Genomic DNA, 19,508 nt, shown 5'->3' with positions numbered 1-19,508 from the left:
AGCTACGGCATACTATGTTGAAGGCCGATGGCAAGAGGCTGAACAACTTTTCTTGGAGGTGATCGAGGCGAGCAAATTAAAGTTCGGCGAGGATGATCACTTCACGCTATCAAATACTACGAATTTGGCGGCCACGTATCGAAAGCAGGGTCAATGGAACAAGGCTGAGGAGCTCCAGCTGCGAATTATGGAAACGAATAAGGCCGTGCTCGGCGAAAAACACCCCGACACACTATCAAGTATATCTAACTTAGCGGCAACATATCAAAATCAGGGCCGCTTCGAGGAGGCCGAGGCGCTCCAGATAGAGGCACTGGAAACGACCAAGGCGAAGCTCGGCGAGGATCATCCAGAAACACTATCGGGGAAAGCCGACCTGGTGTTAACGTACTTCTACCAGGGGCTATTGATAAAAGCTGAGCATCTCTGTGTACAAGTGATACGGGCTCGCAAGACTAAGCTTGGTGAAGGCCATCCTGACACACTGGCAAGCATTCATAATCTAGCGTCGATATTATTGAACCAACGGCGGTGGGAAGAGGCCGAGCAGCTTCTAATACCAGTGATTCAGGCTCGCAAATCAAAGCTTAGTGACGACCACCCAGACACACTAAGCAGTGTGGCCAATCTGGAATTGATATACCACAACCAGGGCCGGTTGGAGGAGGCCGAGAAGCTCGGTATACTAGTATTAGATATCCGCAAGACAAAGCTCGGCCCCAGCCATCCGGATACGCTAATCAGTATGGCTAACCTGGCATTAATATACGACGACCAGGGCCTATGGAAAGAGTCCGAACATCTCAAGATACAGGTTACGGAGACAAGTCAGGCGAATTTCGGTGCGGATCACCCTAGCACGCTGACCAGTATGGCCAGTCTCACGTTCACTTTATGGCAACAGGACCGGTGGGAGGAGGCCAAGCAGCTCGAGATACAGATAGTTAAGATTCGCAAAACGAAGCTCGGCGAGGATCATCCCGACACGTTGCTCAGTATGTCTAATCTCGCCTGCACTTGGAGATCTCTAGGTCATGATGTCAAAAGCATCAATCTACTACGAGACTGTTTAGCCAAGCGAGAAGAGATACTTGGTCCTCACCACCCGGATACTTTATCTACTTCCGAATTATGGCTAGAGTGGGAGATGGAAAACGCACGCAGTAATGAAAAAGTATGGGAAACGGATGAGGAATGGGAGACAGAGGGGGAATGAATAATCGAGTTGGATGAGGATGTGCAGAGAAGCTCTACACTTGAATGCCAAATGCTTTCTACTTGTGCTCTTGCCACAACGACTCTTGTTAAACATTCTATCCAGTTGGCGCTAATCAGATCATGGCATTTGCTAAGCATCGCTACCAAAAGGGAGTGTACAAGGAGAAGCAAATTCCTCAAAGAGTCAGCTAAGGATTTTGGCAGGAGTATTGCAAGTAAATTAGAGATCCATTGTTGCGTCATAGCATGTATCAATACGGTTCAATGTACAAGGCGCAAGGGGCTCACAATATGTACAGGCAGAATATTGAAAGGAGAACCTAGAGATGTATAGAGCGCATCGAGCATATCATCTTGCCTCAGTTATGAACAGCGACTAAAAGATTATGAGGGGCGAAATGAAAGTCCTCGGGTAGAGAATGTCACAGTCTAAGAGATATACATCTAGCCCTTAGCTAGGAAAATTGGAGCTCATGGAACTGCGAGTCTTGGAACCAAAGCCACCGTGAGGACGATTCAAACAAGGGTAAGCCTAGAAATATGTACAACGTACACCAATCAACGGCCTCCACGCCCCATCTCAACATTACCCGCATCTGAGGTCGTTGTTTCCCATTCCCGGTTCGTGACTCAGCTCTCCAAGGTAACTCTATCTACTTCTTGAAGGTTCTTCTTACTCAATTGGGAATTTCCCCTATGAACAGACAAGACCCTGACGACATGGCCGGTAAAGTGGCTATCAATGATTTGGGCCCAGATCACTTAGCCGCCTTCAAGCTATCTCTTCAGCGCATTTGGTCGATAAAGCTTGTGGAGGATACATTTGCACAGATTGTCGATGGTATCCCAGTAGAACATTTGGACACTGAATTATTATTTCAGTACGATGAAGAAATATTCGGGCGTACACACCCGAGTGATGACGCCTTAGACGAGGTCGCGCGATGGAAATCGAAATTTCAGATAGAGAGTTTCAGTATAGATGCCGAGGTATGTTTTTCTATGTTATTCCCGACTATCGTAGCTCATACATATATTTGTATGTCTCAAAGGTCGCCCAAGCGTATCAAAATACCACGAGGGGACAACGGAGTTTGACGTCCGTCTTATTGAGATGGTTGCTGTTTCTCTACATACAATTGCATCCCATCTTCTTGCGCACACACATGAATTTCCATACCAATGTCCAGCGCATGATGATTTTAAGTCCATACTTGACTCCGAGGAAGCCCTTATCAATTAGAAAGTCCCAAGGGCCCCAGAGCCTGAAGACAAACCTCCCCTACCTCGTCATGTCCCCACATATCTATACCACCCAGATTACACCGTATATGAGCGATACCCGATGGGGGTGCCTGACATGGTTGCGTATTTGGCAGAATATAGGGTTTTGGTGGCGTTGTACTGTTCGGTCGGAGCAAGTCAAAACAAGAAGTATGTATTCCCAGTCTGACTGATAGTTAATCGCTAACCTAGATCCTGTTCTAAGATGTTTTTTACCACCCTAGCCTAGGATTCCGGCCATTTAGCTTGTCTGAGGGACAGATTGAGCAGTTCATCACCTTCTGTATCTACGGGGAGGTTTCAATCCCTTGTCCGTTCCCGATGGTAGCTGAACGAAACGCTCGACGGGTCTATTGCGATGATACTTTTGATTTGCATATCTATCAAACAAATATGAACGGAACCCTTCTGTTTATGAGCCTGACCGACCTTGTGTGAGAACACGGGTGGAAGACGATTCTCCTTCATAGGAGACGCTGACTTTTTTGCGGGAATATTTTAAGGAAGCGGGTGAAAGGACGCGTGTTGAAAGTCTATAAGCCAAAGTTTTAGAGCTAGACTATGTGCAATCCTGTTATATTTCTTTCTCCGGGACTTCCACTTGCCACTACCCCAAACCGACGCTGTTCTTGCTGAGTAGTTATCGAAGAGTTCCTCTCCGCGCTCGTATTTATTTCCGGTTTGGTCTCTCCCTTATGATCATCTAGCATGTAAGACGCGAATACGATGCGATCATTTTCAGATTTCAGACTTTCCAAGAAACATATCCAAGGTTCAATCCCCGGTGGATAAAATAAAGAGGCTTGAGTGATACATGTTAACAGAGCACTTTCCAAACTTTAAGACATAGATTCAATCCTGCATAGAAACCGCTTCAGATCAATTTTCTACTCCCCGTGCCAAGAAGGGGAGCCCGGCGGAGGCGGGGAGAATAGAGTAGGAACGCGCGGACCATAACATTCGAAACGGGGAAACGATCAACATCAAATGATGTGTGAAGATTCCTTCATCGAAACATTGATATACTTGGCACGGGGTGTGAAGCCGTCAATGGGGCGCCCCCTCAATCTTCTTGGCGTCTCCAGACCAGGGGGAGGCTGACGCGTCCCCATGCACCCTTCTTCACAGGTGCAAAAAGCGTTGGGAATTGTTAATGTTCTGCAGGTAATTGGCCTGAAGGTGTGGGGATTTGTTGCCGAGGCCAAGAAGAAGCATAATTTCGCTTACTTGGCCGGGCATTCTTGGCAATGTCAATAATATCAAGTAATATCAAGGACCGGTATCAAATGTCCTGGATGCTCCTAGACTCCCGGTCCATGTTGATTGTTTGGCCATGTACCGACTCTCTCGGTAATTGACTTGGCTTTCATACACAGCAATGCAACCAAATCCCATGACCTACCGTTTCTACTATAAAGTACGAACCCCTGACTTAGTGTAAGCAATGCAAGTCCAAGTGCCATGAATAGCCCGGTATAGGTAGCTTGAAATTCTTGGCGCGCGGGGTCCTCTAAATGAAGTTTTGACGAAGATCATGGAAACGCCACAATTAAGCGTTTTGCCCAATATTCTGCTCGGTCCACTTCAACTAATTCGTGCCTTGCCAGGTATGTAGAGAATTCTGGGGAACCAGAAGGTTCAAAAAATAGGCTAAGCCAGCGGCATCCTCGTTTGGAATACAATATAGTCTATACATCTCCAATATGAGAGCAAGATACATGCAATTCGGTTGTCAAAACGGCGTCCATGATGGGTGGAGTATTCTAGGCACATGCGTACTTCCTGACTGCCACGAGATCGTCGGGGCTTTGTCCGTGGCTTGTGTCTACTCTGCAGGATTGCATTGCTCCATAGTATCATTAAAACTCCGTCCCCTGTAAATTGATCAGAAATGGCTAGGACGAGACGGTGGATGGAAGTGCCAAGAGAAAGCATACGCAATTTGCCTCCGGCAGGGCTGTTGGAAGGCATCACGCCGTAATATCTAGCAGTGCCTTTTGTGCCATTTTTTCTCCTGTGGGGGAACTGATCGACGTGCTTGTTTGAGCACGGAATGCCATATTGGTTCAAAGCCACGAATGAGGAGGAAGGTGAAAACCAGTCAACTGCGACGATGCGGGATATAAAAGCCATGGTCCTGCACTGTATATCTCTCCCTCAGGGCAACAAGGTCGGCTCTCAGCTTCCACTTCGAAGACTTCCTTTTTATTGATCTCCTTTCTGTTGTTTCTTCGTCATGCAGTTACAATCCATTATCGTCCTGGCTACTGTCGGTCTAGCCACAGTAGGCCTCGCCCACCCCGGCCACAACGAGCACGAACGTCGGGACTTGGGCCTTCAGCAGTTCAAGTCACGAGTTCGTCGAGACCTGGCAAATTGCGCAGAAAAACGCGAGGCTTCCGGTCTCAATGCTCGTGCGGAAGCTCGCCGCAAGGCCACTCTAGAAAAGTATCGTCGCCAACTCAAATCCAAGAGGGACACCACGACTGTTTTGGATACCTCCCACCTGTACACAGGAACCGATATCACTGTCGACAGTGATGACAGTGTGGTTTTCTCCGACAGCGGGACATGCGTGCTCAACCCCGAGGGTGAGGTCGGTCCCTTCTACGTGCCGGGCGAGCTGATCCGCGAGGATGTGCGCGACGATGAGGAGGGAGTGCCGGTGGTGCTAGAGGCCCAATTTCTGGATGTCAGCACCTGTGAGCCTATCGAGGGCGCTTATTGGGATATTTGGAACTGCAACTCGACTGGAGTATGTTTAATCAACCCTGAAGCTTTCCAGCCCGTGCTAACCGGTCATGTAGGTGTACTCTGGTGTAGTTTCCAGTGGTAATGGTAACACAGCGGATACTGGCAACCTGGACAAGATCTTCCTTCGCGGTATCCAGGAAACCGACTCGGATGGTGTCGCCACTTTTGAGTCTATTTTCCCCGGTCACTATTCCGGTCGTGCGAATCATCACCATGTGGTCCTGCATCTGGATGCTACTGTCCTCTCCAACGGCACGTTGACCGGTGGTACAGTCCCCCACATCGGCCAGCTGTTCTGGGACCAGAGCTTGATTTCGATCGTGGAGGCCACTTCCCCATACAGCACTAACACAATTGAGTTGACCACCAACGCTGAGGATCGTGTGTTTGCCGATGAGACTGAGGATAGCACCTCAGACCCCGTGTTCGAATATGTCTACATTGGCGATGATGTTTCCGATGGTATCTTTGGCTGGATCACCATTGCGGTTGACACCACGGCCGAGTACACCCCGACTTATAGCTTTGAGTACACATCTTCTGGTGGCGAGGCTGTGAGCAGTTCTTCGGGCTCAGGCTCCGGCTCGGGATCTGGATCTGGTTCTAGCTCTGGTGGCTCTGGTGGCTCTGGTGGCTCCAGCGGTGCTGGTGGTCAGGGTGGCTCTGGGGGTGCTGGAGGTCACTAAAACCTGAGTTGAAAAAACCTTCCTCTCTATATACCAAGACTTAGCCAATATTTTTCTTTGCGCGTCCTGTCTTTACTGTTTCATTTGTCTGCGCTTTTATCGATTTATCAGTGACAAACAGTGAGCTATGTGATCATATCTGACGAAAGAGCGATTTTGCATCGGCTCGAGATGCTATTCATTTGTATGTAAAGCCCTGCCTGCTGGTATATGTTAGCTTAGGCAATATTGCGTTCAAGCTTCTTCGTCCAAGATTCTGGCATCTGCAAGTTCAGGCGCTCTTTTCAAGGTACCAAGTCAGACTAGCCCATATTTCTTAATTACAAGAACCAGTGAGTCTCATGTGTATCACTAAGTATTACGGGCAAAGCCGCTCTTCATAGTAACCAAAAAATCGAAGACCACGCCATGAAGTGAGTTGACGGGATGCATACACGACTGGATAAATTGGATGCATTCTGCCACCGCCCTTGGGCCCACCGTAAACAAGCTCGTGCGCTAACTGTATTAGGCTTAGCACGCCTGTCAAGTAAAATATCCCAACGGCTTTTACAATCAATGGAGACTTGGAAACACCTGTTCATCCGCTGAGAATTTACACAAGCAGGCCATATCCATTCGCAGGTAGCAACATCAAATGTGAGGTCATCCAGCCCTAAAGTTCATATGCTTTGTTACACATAGTCAGATGACGAATGGATGGTATGCTCTGGCTTAAACTTTGGAGTGAGCGTTTCAATATTGCTGTCAATCAAATAAAAAAGAGATGCTACGAGGATTCCTGGAAGTCCAAGGTAATTTCAGGGTTGCATCGTTGCTAGAGAGCCCGGACGGCACCTGAGCTGCGTATCCATCCGGGAACCATTGGCATTAGCCCCGACAAACTCGTCATATTATCAAGGTCTCCTAAACCCATCAAAACCTTCGTACTTGATAAGCTTGATGTTTGCGTGGCTCAAAAAACGTTGCTGGCTTCATGTCCCTTACTCATAGCGAGCAACCTACTCAATCCATGTTAAATCCTCCAAAGCTGGTTATGTGTCACCTCAGAATGGTACAAAACAGGGCAAAGTTTCATAGTAGTGACTTGAATACTAATATTGTGTTTTTCTCGGATTGAATTTCCAAGGTCGCCCTAATCAGATCCGCTTGTATCCAGCGATTCTATGTACTTTCTTCGGGGCTCCAATGTAGGGCAATGTGGCGTTGCAGTATGTCTGGGAGAGAATTCATCTTCATAATGATATCACTAACTTGCTTGATCAAGTATCCCGGTTTGTAAGTGATGTAGTCAATAATCTGGTCTTAGCACCTTGCTTGGATATCTCTTGTCATTTTCTAGTGATGCGGGTAAATGTCGTGTGACAGGCTTATTCCAGTTCTTTGTGAAACAATGGTAACAGCGCGAATAGCGGTGATCTTTTCAGTAGAATGCAAATCAACTAATGACCAGTGGACATGTTCATTCTAGGGTGTCATGGATATTCAAGAATCTGCCGGTTCCCAAATACCCCCACCTTCGCCCTAGCCGGGGCAATTAGAACACAATAGCATCTAAATGTCGTTTTCAGCCACTCTTCAACAAATGATTACATTCATGTGTGCCAGATTCCTTTCTCTACAATCACTTGCCGAGTTTCCGTCCTGCACCAGGGTGAAATCTCCAAAGTGAGCGATACCATCAATGTACCCCGCAACCCAAAGAACAGGATGGATAGATGCCGATCCACATTGACTTAATACCCCGGTCTATTCACACTCTAGTCTCTAGTAATATCACTTTGGGTATAAAAGTCGCTGCTTGCACAGTCCACACCGGCAGCTCACTTGTCCTTGTTGCCCCGCAAATGATCACCTTCGGCACACTCTTAGTCGCATGGTTGCCTATAATCACCTCTTGGCGTTGCATGTGTTTGAAACCACTTCACCGCTTCTTTGTCGCAGCCTATGAGGCTTTGGCTGGTAGACAATGCGGCTGAATTACATAATAAGGGTCTAAATGGCACGGTTTCAAATTCATATAACGCCACTGAATGTGGCCCCCGGGGCCGAAGAAACAGCTCATACGAGGGGCCCTGCCGATTCTGACAATTCTCTTAATCCTCCTCTTCGCTGTCACCGTCCTTCATTCATGCCTGTCTTATCAACAAGATCTAAGAAAGAGTTGCATAATCTTAGCCCATCATGACTTCGAGTATTCCTCTACCGTGGTTTATGTTTCTGCCCCTGTTTATCGCCAAGGCCATATACTGGCCGTTTGAAACTGCGCACAGCGCTTATGAAAATTATAAAAATTGGAGAGAATATCGACCCGTTCGCCCGGTACCTCGCACTCGTAGGCGTGCTCTAACGCTACCTTTGCCTGAAAGCTCCTATCGCGGTCGCAAACCACAACGGACACATAACCAATCACAGTCGCTCTTTTTACATCGATTACCGTATGAAATCCGAAGACAAATATACGAATATGTATTGGCATCACCGGAACTTCTACATGTTGTAGATACCCGCTCCGGCCGCCTCGGCAGTGTCCGGTGTTTTGCCTCGTGCCCAGAGAAACGACTGATCCAGCATAAATGCACTTCTCCGGGCTATGACCACGATCAAGACAGTTTCCGGCAACCAATGTGTCTTAGCCTCTTGTACTTGTGCCGTCAAATGTCAGTAAGACTCTACAGGAAAGGATGGTATTCATTACTAACAGTGATATATAGATACTCAGAATCGGTAGATGTTCTCTATACCAAAAACACCCTGGCTATAGAGGACGATGCCCTTGGGAACCTTCCAAGAGCAATGTTACCTCATCGCCTGACATCTATCCGTAACATCAGACTTGAAACTTTTATAACAAGTAAGACTGCTCATAAGTCTGATTCTACGAATGCAATGTGGAAAGAATCCAATCGAATTTGGATGGACGTGTGTCAATTTCTCAGTGAGATGGGTACCTGTGACCTTCAAAAACTTGAGGTCAGGATTGCACGTATTCGTTGGGCGCGGAAGCGAAAAGGGGATCTCGGACCCAATGATGACTTACTTCTTGGGATGCTGAATCCTCTCCTTCAAGTGAAGGTCCCAGAGTTTCGCGTTATCCTTGATGGGTGGCCACAGCAGAGAGAAGATGTGTTGCGTATTCTTGGGGCGGATCCTCCGTTTTCTATTGACACGACGAAGAAATTGACCAACATGGAGGCCCCGAATCCACCGACGCAGGAAGAATTGTTGGCACAGGAGATACATTTACTGCATATAACCCCTTTCCCAGCGGATAGTGGATAATGTATGTAATTGAGGATTCGGAAGATAGCAGTGATCAGTTTGAGTCTACATATATTCCCTTCGCCGGCTACCACAGTCCGCGGCGTGTTTCTTCAGCTTGAAAACAATAGACCAATAGCTGATGATAATATCGACAACTACTGCCTTTGCCAAGGTTCTGTTTTCGAGAATGATTGTACGACATCAAGCCATTCATTGATCGACTGAACTATTTATATAAGTTGGGGTTGCGGGCTGCAGCCAATCAGCGTACATCAGACCACACATCTTGGCGTCGATCGGACCGACGATAAAGGAATCCGCCACTGCGCGAAGGCCAGATTGTCCACATCCCTTTTAAGCTTTGTTTCTTTATAAGCCAACATTCCGTCCGCATGAACTAAAGTCTGTAATTGCCATCCCACCTGTGCGACGCACCCGCGACTCGATTTTGCACATTGTGGAGATTTTCGTTTTGCGCCACATTGCGTATACTGTGTTGCCGCATTCTCCGCGTTCTGTTTTCTTCATACTTTCCCACTGATGGTCCACAAGATGCGTTCTGCGGCAAAGCTGTTTTACACAGCGGTCTTCGCTTTTGTGACTGTAGCAGATGCTAGTCATGCCTCGAAAGAGCTCGACACTGCGAAATGCGCTGTAAGTGAATCTTGGAGGCACGGAGGCGAAAAATCACAGGCGTGGAATGATTTGGCTGACATCTGCATGATTGCTGTAGTTTGATCCCTCGGCCATGGTTACAGACGCGTGCGTTTCATACGGCACCATCAATAAACTCAACGACGACGTCTACTCTCTCCTTCAATCCCTCACCACCGAAACCGATTTCTTCTCATATTACCGATTGAACCTGTTTAACACTGAATGCCCGTTCTGGTCCGATGCCAATAGCATGTGTGGCAACATCGCCTGCTCCGTGAACACGATCGAGTCCGAGGAGGACATCCCGCTCACTTGGCGCTCGGAAGAGCTGAGCAAGCTGGAGGGGCCGAAAGCCAACCATCCGCCACGCAGGGTACAGGCGGAACGTCCCAAAGAGCGCCCTCTCCAAGGTATGCTCGGAGAGGGCGTCGGCGAGAGTTGTGTAATGGAATATGACGACGAATGTGACGACCGGGACTACTGTATCCCCGAGGATGAGGGCTCAGCGGGCAAGGGCGACTACGTGAGCTTGGTGGACAACCCTGAACGATTCACCGGATACTCCGGACCGGGTGCGCACCAAGTATGGGACGCCATTTATCGCGAAAACTGTTTCATGAAGTCCACTGAGGAAGGACTGGAAGAGCAGTCTTACAACATGCCTCTTGGCGGACTTCAGGCAGCGTCTGATTTCCGCAACGTGCTACAGAAGGAGTCGCAGCGCCTGGACGGTCGAGAGTTAGAATTGGACAATGAGTGTCTGGAGAAGCGAGTTTTCCACCGTCTTATTAGCGGCATGCACGCATCTATTTCAACCCACCTCTGCTGGGATTACTTGAACCAGACCACTGGCCAGTGGCAACCTAACATGCAGTGCTATAAGGAACGGTTGCATGACCACCCCGAGCGCGTCTCTAACATGTACTTCAACTATGCTCTGGTGTCACGCGCCGTGGCCAAGCTGCGCAAGCACCTGCAAGGCTACACTTTCTGTACCAGCGACCCGGTCCAGGACTTTGACACCAAGCAGCGAGTCAACGAGCTTGCGGAAATTCTGGCGCGCCCTCCTCGCATCTTTGATGAGGAGCTGATGTTCCAAGATCCCATTGCCCACGGTCTTAAAGACGATTTCCGGAACCGGTTCCGCAACGTCAGCCGCTTGATGGACTGTGTTGGCTGCGACAAATGCCGTCTTTGGGGCAAACTGCAGGTCAATGGATACGGAACCGCATTAAAGGTTCTCTTCGAGTACGATGAGACCAAGAACGGCGAGAACCCGCCTCTGCGCCGCACGGAGCTGGTCGCTCTGATCAACACCCTCGGCCGTATCTCTCATAGTCTTGCTGCCGCGCGTAGCTTCCACGAAGCCTACGAGGCGGGTCAGGAGCATGCGTTCCCCCTCCACCACTACGCTCCTATTGCCCCCAAGAATGCCGAAGTGACGCCGGACAAGAACCAACCCAGACGTGTATTCCACGATGGTGCTGGTAATCTGTACTATGAGGAGAACGATGATAGCGATTGGTACCACGGAGGCCAGAAGATGGAGGGACGTAAGCCCTGGGAGTACCCAGCTCGCCCCGAGACGGCCACCCCTTACGATGACTTGGTGACTGAGTGGACCGTTATCCGCGACACAACTCTGTACGTCGTGAAGAGCTGGATGGGAATCCCTCGTACCTGGTGAGTATTATTTTCCCCCCGTTTACAGTGATAACCGGAGTGCTGACTTGGCGAATAGTTATGGCATTTTGAAATCCGAGTCCGAGCGACTCTGGGCTTTCTGGCTCGGTCTGCCTGTTCCTCCTCGCCAGTGGAAACTCAAGGCTCCCGGGTCAGACGATCCTATGCGTAATTCTGTTGATTATAAAGAGCTTTGATATATTTCGTATTAGCATACGCATCTATTGTATATAGCGACCATTTTGGATTCGGCGTTCAGAACGGTTTAATTTGGGGTTTGGGATGAATACTTGCATCAGTGGGTTCACTGCTTTATATTGGCTATAGATCAAGTCTGTCTAACGTCAACCTTTGAAGTTTGTTTGAGACAGATGTGTTCAGCTTTGGCTCATATAGTTTCCCTCGGAAATGCATTCTATTTCGGGTACGATGATAGGAGTACCAGTACTTAGTCCATTTGCCACCACAGAGATTTCCACCCCGCAGTACCAGACTTGTGAAGTGACACTGATCAATGAAAATGTTAGTGTATTAAGGGAACCTTGTATTGATGAATTATCCAATTTTGTACTCAATTTCACTTGTACTCTCTACTGAGCGTGTGGCAATTCCATGTTTATAGCCTAGGCGTATTCGGTAATCGCCGACATCCTCGGCTTCTCCACTCCCGGCCACATGCGACCTGGAACTTTGCCTTTTCCCACTCCCTTTCCCCGTCATCGCGCTCCACCCCCAGTTTCATTTCCCCATCTTCTTGACCCGATGCGCTAGATTGCTCATCATGGCATCGGTGTCACCACCAAAACCGTGGGAAATGGCAGGTGCTGCTACTGGTGAGTCCTTCCCCAGAACACGGACCAACGCCCTCAAAGCGGTGAACCGAGGCGTATCGAAGCGATCTCGATCGCGTCCCCATCGCAACGTCTCTAATGATCCGGTATTAATGATGTATAGGCAACGCATTATCATCTGTGCCCACTGCCGGTAGTCCCGTTGCCTCAACTGCGATGACTACTACCACCCCCTCTGCGGGCAACCCCGCAACTACCTCCACCGCTCCCGATTTACCCTCCCGCCCCAGTACTCTCAACTCCGTCGTCAACAGTAACGCCTCCAACTACTCTCCCTACGGCGCATCTCGCTTAGGTGCCAGCCCTTACGGGGGCCTTGGCGGCATGGGCGCATACTCCTCACCATACTCCCGCTTCGGCACCATGGGCTCCATGTACGGAGGGGGCTATGGCGGCTATGGCGGTATGGGGGGCATGTACGGCGGCATGGGTGGTATGGGAGGCATGTATGGTGGCATGCCTGGGCAGGACCCGAATGACCCTAACAGTTTGACCAACTCGTTTAGTCAAAGCACCCAGGCCACGTTCCAGATGATTGAAAGCATTGTCGGAGCATTCGGGGGCTTTGCCCAGATGCTGGAAAGCACTTATATGGCCACTCACAGTTCATTCTTCGGTAAGATCCTTCTTGAATTAATGACATTGTGGACGAAGAGAGTAAGGTCTAACTTTTGTTGTAGCAATGGTATCGGTCGCAGAGCAGCTCGGAACATTGCGAAACACCCTCGGCTCGGCGTTGGGGATTTTCACAATCATTCGGTGGTTCCGCACATTGATCGCCAAACTCACCGGCCGCCCTCCCCCAGCGGACGCTACTTCACTGACTCCTGCGGCTTTCGCTGCGTTTATGGGCGGGCGATCTGCCCCCGCTACTCTCCCTGATGGCTCACCAGCCCCTGCCAAGCCATCAAAGAAGCCATTTTTCATGTTCCTCGTTGCCGTTTTCGGTCTCCCCTACCTCATGAGCAAGCTCATCAAGGCTCTTGCCCGGTCGCAGGAAGCAGAGGCGAAGCGCCGACAGCAACTTGTCGGCCCCAACGGCGAGCCGATGTCCGCCTCGCTTGATCCTACCAAGCTGGATTTCTGCCGTGTCCTGTACGACTACTCCCCCGAGACCCAAGAGAGCAACGGTATCGATCTGGCCGTGAAGAAGGGCGACATTGTCGCTGTTCTTAGCAAATCTGACCCCACAGGCAATGCCTCGGAATGGTGGCGATGCCGTGCCCGTGACGGACGTGTTGGCTACCTGCCTGGCCCATATCTGGAGACTATCCAGCGACGACCCTCTCAAGCAGCCATCACCTCTGGTAGCGAAATGGCCACACTCAACAATACCGGCCGCACACAAAGCCTCTCAGCTCTCTCTAAGCCTTCTGGCGATCAGCCACCCGAGCTCAAGGGCAAGATGGGCGATATCTCGCCGGAGAGCTTCCAGAAGAGCACCTTCTATTCGTGAGAAATATAGACTTTGCCCGAGACTCCGGGTCTGTTAGAGCTTTTACCGTGACGACCGCGGCTCTTTATGCTTCTGCTTCTACGGACCAGCCAAAAGCAACCGAACACCTACGATTTACATATTCCCCACACACAACTAAGCAGCATTCTGGGTCTATTTGGCCTGGATTTGGATCCGAGCAGCCAATCATTTCATTGATGACGTCTCATCTTTACCGTAAATATTCATACACATCTTCACCTCACCTTGCTTTTTATCGGGTCGCTCTGGTCTTTTACTTATCTACCACCATATGGTTCATCTTTATCTTTTATTTTCGTGCTCCGGAATGGGCCTGGTTTAGCGACGGTACTTTCCAGGATTTTATGTATCTTACTGGCGAAATGCATTTTATGGAGGTTGTCCATGTTTCACATCTACTTCTGCTATCTGGACAATTTGAATGTTATTTGTCTCCCAAGCTAGTTAAAATCATACTAGGTAATCAATGAGTGTAAATTTGGACAATTATTGTCGTTCAATCTGGATAGCCACGTCATGTAACTCGGAGATTATACTCGTGTCCCCCTTTGAAGCCCGGGGCACGTGCTCATTTCTTAGACATCACCTTTAATTCATCTTCATCATACACTTGATCCTGATTTATCATGGTATTTCTTAGAAAGCACCTTTCATAATTACCATTCTACAACTTTAATTTTTAACATCTGGTGTCGAAGGGTTTTTTTTTAAAAAAAAAAAAAAAAAAAACAGGTACAATAGTCAATACGAACATGGCAAATGTTATCAACAGGCTTTTTTTACTGTTGGTCCCAGATGTTTCATTCAACGTCAACTCATGGCTCATCTCCTATATTCTTTACTTATTCTTTACTCATTTATCATTGTTAGTGACGAGTTTGAGTTCGAGTTTAAGTTCGATGATTATGTTTTAAGGTTTACAGCCTGTAAGATTAGCGGTGGAAAATTGAGTGATAATCATATCAGAAACACCTTAAAACGCCTTGAAAATGGACGAGTGTTGAGAAACGAAAGAGAAGGAAGGAAAAAGGAAAATAAAGAGGTACTTACACGATCAGGGGGGAGAGAGAGTATCCCAAGATCAACTTGAGTTTAATATTCGACCAATCACGAGATTCGCCATCACAAACGCAAAATCACGATTTGATCCCAACATTCGTATTGTGGCGATCTTGGTACTTCTCGCGTGATTTGTGAGCCTCGTACATCCCATCCAGGGTCCACCTATTAGGATGAATGATTACGATTGCTATAAAATCAGTACAGCTCACGTACTTGGTACTTCACCTAAGGTCAAGCTATTGGCTTACTCTTGGAGGCGTGCCTGCTTCAAGGATTGGCCCATTACCGTTCTAATGATATATTTGAGCTACATAGCTCAATATTAATATCCTTCTCGCTTCCTTCGTTGCTCCTGCTAAGTCCCTTTTGACCACGGACACTGTAGCAGTTATTAACCAATCACCTTGGAATAATCTACAACCCCTGGAAGCTCGGGTCCAAGAATCTAGACCCTAGATTGTTTGCTCGGCCTCGGACCTCAATGGTCCCCGATCATTGTGGAAAGTGATACGTCCATTATGCATTATAAGGAGAGCTTGACTGTACGGTATACTGTAACCTCAATATGACTCAAATGCGCGGCTTTCACTTTGCAAATCTCACCCAACGGAGTTGCATTCATGGCCATCTATTCAAAACACTGGCACGCCTTAAACTTCCTTGTTTCTTATCTTGTGGTGCAGGTGGCCTTCGAACTCTAAAGGGTTGATGTCATGTCTACTGCTGGAAGAACCTTTTTGCGGGCAGATTTAGGATTTGGAGTGAACTTTACCGGTGATTTAGAGATACATTCGAGGATCTGGCTACTTATTTTGACTTTGCGGGATGTTCTGCGTTACGTAGATATGATTCAGCAACTTTGGATTGGAAAAGGTTGAGTTGAAGGTGATGATCAGGGTATATTTGAGGGTTCTCGTGTCACAATACAGTATATTAAGTTGTGGAACCTTGGCTCTACGTATAGAATGAAATCCCATCAAACTATGGGAAGATCATACGACTAACACTATGATCCCAACAAAAATATAGCGTGGATAAGTATATAATATAGACAGAGATAACAGCGGAGGTAGGACGGACGCAATGCATGGCTGCAAAAGAAACACATCTTAACCTCAACCCCTGATCTAAGTCATTCCAGTCAAATTCAGATAAAGTAAACCAGCAAGATCAGAACCAGGCTCCAGCCTAAAAAAACGCCCCATGCTATGATATTTTCCTCGATCTCCTGTCTGGTAAATGCTGCGTACTGGTTGAGAAGAGAAGGAAATAAAAGTATAAGAAACCAAGGTCGAAAACGAGATACGCTCCAGATGATAGAAACAAAAACAATGAAAGAATCATGTACATGAGCGAAAACAGAATCGCCAGAAAACATAAGAGAGAAGAACCTCTAGGATGGATCTTGGGAAATATTGATCACTGTCCCAGGCCCTCGTGGTGACCAGAGATCTCATGGTTAGGATCCTGTTCCCGAGACCACTTGGACATGGATCGATCCAATTCATACTGCAGTCCTTCCAGGCGACTCTGGAATATATCCAACGGAGTCCAGCCCTGGAAATTAGAAACGACCTCGCCCGGTGCATCCATGTCGTCCCGATGCGAAAGCTGAGGTTGAGAAGGGAAGATGGCCGGAACAGGTGCGGGTGTAGCGGTAGAAGCAGGGACAGAGGATGAAGTTGATGACGGGATTGAGATTGGCGGGATAGCTGTTACAGGCGTGTGGACGGGATGGATGGGGTTCAAAGTGCGTCCGGATGGTGGGTGGAGCATGGAGTGGACGGAGGGGTGGTGGGTCTGTGGCCGGGCCAGTTCTGACGGGTGATATGGCCGGCGAGGGGGGTTGGAATGTGAGTGTGAATGCTGGGAGTGCGAGTGCGAATGCGAATGCATGTTCACTGCGTAGGAGTCGTCATCGCCGGCAATGACAAGGTCGGGCATGGTGGCCAAGTTGTTAGGATCTAGATTGAGATTAGGTTATGCTTTTTGATATCGAGCGAACCCTGGCGGGTTTGAATGATTACCATAGTTTAATGGGTAAGGAGGGGTTTCCCTCGTTGGAGATTGCACTTCTAGTGGTGAGATGGGAGTCGCGGATTCCTCCTCTCGTTCGGGGGTATAGCATGACATATCAGACGGGGTTTCTGTTGCTAGTAGCATAAGTATGACTTTGATTCGATATAGCACGTGGTTCCAACCTACTCGGTTCAGGACTCTGTAATTCGGCATCTTTATCCCGATTCTTCACCCACTGCGTTCCATAGCGACGAACGAAGCGAGTGAACTTTTTAGGGTCGACATCTTGCCCGGCTCTCCGAAAGGCGGTTTGCTTGCCTCGGGCGGCACGCTTTTGCTTTTTGCGAATCATGACTTGTACTTCGGCCGCTTTAATATTCTTTCGGACATTCCATGCAGCAAGTCGATCTTTGTACTGCTTTTCTCTGCAGCGACGAGGTGGTTAGGCGGGCTGATATTGACCGTGGTTTATAAACAACAAAAGAAAGAGTACATGGAATCAAATTGGCAAGGGTAAAAGAGAAGAGTAAAAAAAAAAAGTGGTGCGATACGAGGCGACAAATTTATATTCCCTCTCCATGATGCGTTTCACATCTCGTAATTTAAGCTGATCACTGCGGTAGAGTTGTTCGATGGTTTCGCGGTACTCCAGCCAGTCATCGGATCGGCGGGGCCGGAAGAGCGCGTTAGGTTGCCCGGCCGGGGGCGATTGGGGGGGCAGCGTCGAGGGGGAAGGATAATGGTCCATAACGAGAGTTCCGTGCTCATTCCGTATAGTGAGAGAAGTAGGGAAGGAGAGGGGGAAAGAAAGTCAGAGTGGATTGGAGGAATCGAAAGTCAATATAATATGATAAAAAAAAAATAATGTAAAGAAAAAAAGAAAAAAAAAAACCAATATAGAATATCAGAAGAATGCGATCACCAGGCAACTTCTCAGATCAGGGCCGGGGCCAAGGAATCTCTTGACTACTCTTTGCGGCGCGCCGCAGCAGCGCGGACGCACGACCCCCTGCTTCCCCGGCCAAATCAGGTTGGTCGCTGCAGCTATGGCGTGGGCTCCATACTGGTGCAGTGACATGATCGCCAACGGCCAATGGGCGCGCCAATCATACTAGAAGGAGATGGTCTCCGGGGGCATTACGAATGGGAAAGATAAGGCTGCAAAGTAGGCGAAGGAATTCATAAAAAAGTAAAGAAAAAAAAAACAAACTCGCATAAATCGATAGCTGAGAGGGAAGCAAAAGGAATCAGACAAAGAATTGTCTCTGGTGGAGCTGGACATCGCGTACTTTTGGCTCGGGGCTACTGTACAGCCTAGCCGAACTATTACATGCAGTGCACTGGCTGCAAATTAGATGCATTTTCCGCTGCCTTTTTATTTGGGTTGCGGCTTACTATGCTCACTTCCTATTTGTCCGTGGAGCATCGACGTAATAACGCAGAATCCTTTCAGAGGCAATAATGATCATATAATCGTTTTAATCGATTTCATCGTTTTATTCGACGGGAATTCGATGGCTCAAGTTTCCCTTGAAAGCTCGTGGACGTATCAATGGACCCGGGAGCGGCCCGAAACCTCTCTTGACAGCTCTTTGTTTTCAGCTTCTCTGCCCCCGTCCCAGCACTATGGATCTGTAACAGCCACCTTCCCAGTCGGTTTTGGCTGACATGGGGATGTGCACTTTTCACTTTTCTGAATTTTGTTTATTTTTTTCTTTTTTATTTTATTTCGTATCCATTGCTATTCCTCCATCTAGCGCAGATTGTCATTGTGTCTATCCCTCGTGTGCCGGACGCAAGGGTGGGGGCGAAGCCGTTAGAACATGCCTATGACCGTTGAGACAAGTGTCATCCCCAGAATGTCAGGTAATCAAGGGGCAAAGACATGCGACAGGTAGATCGGTCCAATAAAAATAAATGAAAGGACAGAAAAAAGGGAAAAAAAAAAAAAAAAAAAAGAGGCGAGCTTTTTCGAGTCCCCGTATACGATCCCCGAAGTATTCAGTACATTCTGCGCTTTGGTCCCTATCCTCTCCGGCCGAAACTCTTGTCAGCTGCGAGTACGATACAAATACAACCGTCGTGTTTTTCGAAAACGAATGGTGTATTCGAGAAGATAAATTTCTAGCCTATCGTCGTTAATTTGAATTTCGCAGTCTCGACCCTTGAAGCTACCCAAGCTAAGCTAGGTAAGGATTATTCTGTAACACTCGCGCGTACAAGCTACATGAGAATGATCCTCCGGGTGGATTCACGATAGTGTCAAAGTACGCTGCACTAGTCCGAATCATGACGCCTAGAACGCACGAATGGGTTAGGTGGCAAGGCATCGCTGCAGTGATCGACGCGCTCAATGCTCGGGGGGATGGCTCTAGTTCCCGAGCTACAAAGAGAAAGGTACATGTCAGTCGTCGTACTTTGAGACTCCTTCTACTTTAGGTGGCAAGAATGAAGCACAAGTACCAATGTATAGGGGGAGACACAATCGGGCACCGTCCCTACTGCGTGCATGCTCCGGGGACTAGGTCTCGAATGGGTATGGATCAGAGCGTT

At 48.2% G+C, this 19,508-nt stretch overlaps 5 protein-coding genes across 5 annotated transcripts; 4 read left to right on the top strand and 1 right to left on the bottom strand.

Annotated features, from left to right (window-relative positions):
• Window positions 1–1,938: 1,938 nt before the first annotated feature.
• N7484_010534 (uncharacterized protein) lies at window positions 1,939–2,316 on the top strand (the record flags this gene model as incomplete). Its single annotated transcript, XM_057120921.1, has 2 exons — window positions 1,939–2,208; window positions 2,281–2,316. 2 exons carry the CDS (start codon window positions 1,939–1,941, stop codon window positions 2,314–2,316), a joined length of 306 nt encoding a protein of 101 aa, XP_056966675.1.
• A 2,422-nt stretch (window positions 2,317–4,738) lies between these two features.
• Window positions 4,739–5,942, top strand: N7484_010533 (intradiol ring-cleavage dioxygenase; the record flags this gene model as incomplete). The annotated part of the gene is made up of 2 exons (XM_057120920.1): window positions 4,739–5,257; window positions 5,310–5,942. 2 exons carry the CDS (start codon window positions 4,739–4,741, stop codon window positions 5,940–5,942), a joined length of 1,152 nt encoding a protein of 383 aa, XP_056966674.1.
• Window positions 5,943–9,758: 3,816 nt separating this feature from the next.
• On the top strand, window positions 9,759–11,743 carry N7484_010532 (ER oxidoreductin; the record flags this gene model as incomplete). Its single annotated transcript, XM_057120919.1, has 3 exons — window positions 9,759–9,860; window positions 9,940–11,546; window positions 11,575–11,743. The coding sequence occupies 3 exons, from the start codon at window positions 9,759–9,761 to the stop codon at window positions 11,741–11,743; spliced, it is 1,878 nt and encodes a 625-aa protein (XP_056966673.1).
• Window positions 11,744–12,327: 584 nt separating this feature from the next.
• pex13 (peroxin PEX13) lies at window positions 12,328–13,853 on the top strand (the record flags this gene model as incomplete). Its single annotated transcript, XM_057120918.1, has 3 exons — window positions 12,328–12,379; window positions 12,501–13,013; window positions 13,078–13,853. 3 exons carry the CDS (start codon window positions 12,328–12,330, stop codon window positions 13,851–13,853), a joined length of 1,341 nt encoding a protein of 446 aa, XP_056966672.1.
• A 2,502-nt stretch (window positions 13,854–16,355) lies between these two features.
• N7484_010530 (Clr5 domain-containing protein) lies at window positions 16,356–17,703 on the bottom strand (the record flags this gene model as incomplete). Its single annotated transcript, XM_057120917.1, has 4 exons — window positions 16,356–16,900; window positions 16,964–17,089; window positions 17,142–17,380; window positions 17,507–17,703. 4 exons carry the CDS (start codon window positions 17,701–17,703, stop codon window positions 16,356–16,358), a joined length of 1,107 nt encoding a protein of 368 aa, XP_056966671.1.
• Between the last annotated feature and the right edge of the window lie 1,805 nt (window positions 17,704–19,508).

This window comes from Penicillium longicatenatum (genome assembly GCF_028827895.1).
Source record: "Penicillium longicatenatum strain IBT 33135 chromosome Unknown contig_7_segment0_segment0, whole genome shotgun sequence".
Classification (NCBI taxonomy): Eukaryota; Fungi; Ascomycota; class Eurotiomycetes; order Eurotiales; family Aspergillaceae; genus Penicillium; species Penicillium longicatenatum.
The sequence above is the reverse complement of the archived record's forward strand: the minus strand, read 5'-3'. Positions and strand labels throughout refer to the sequence as shown.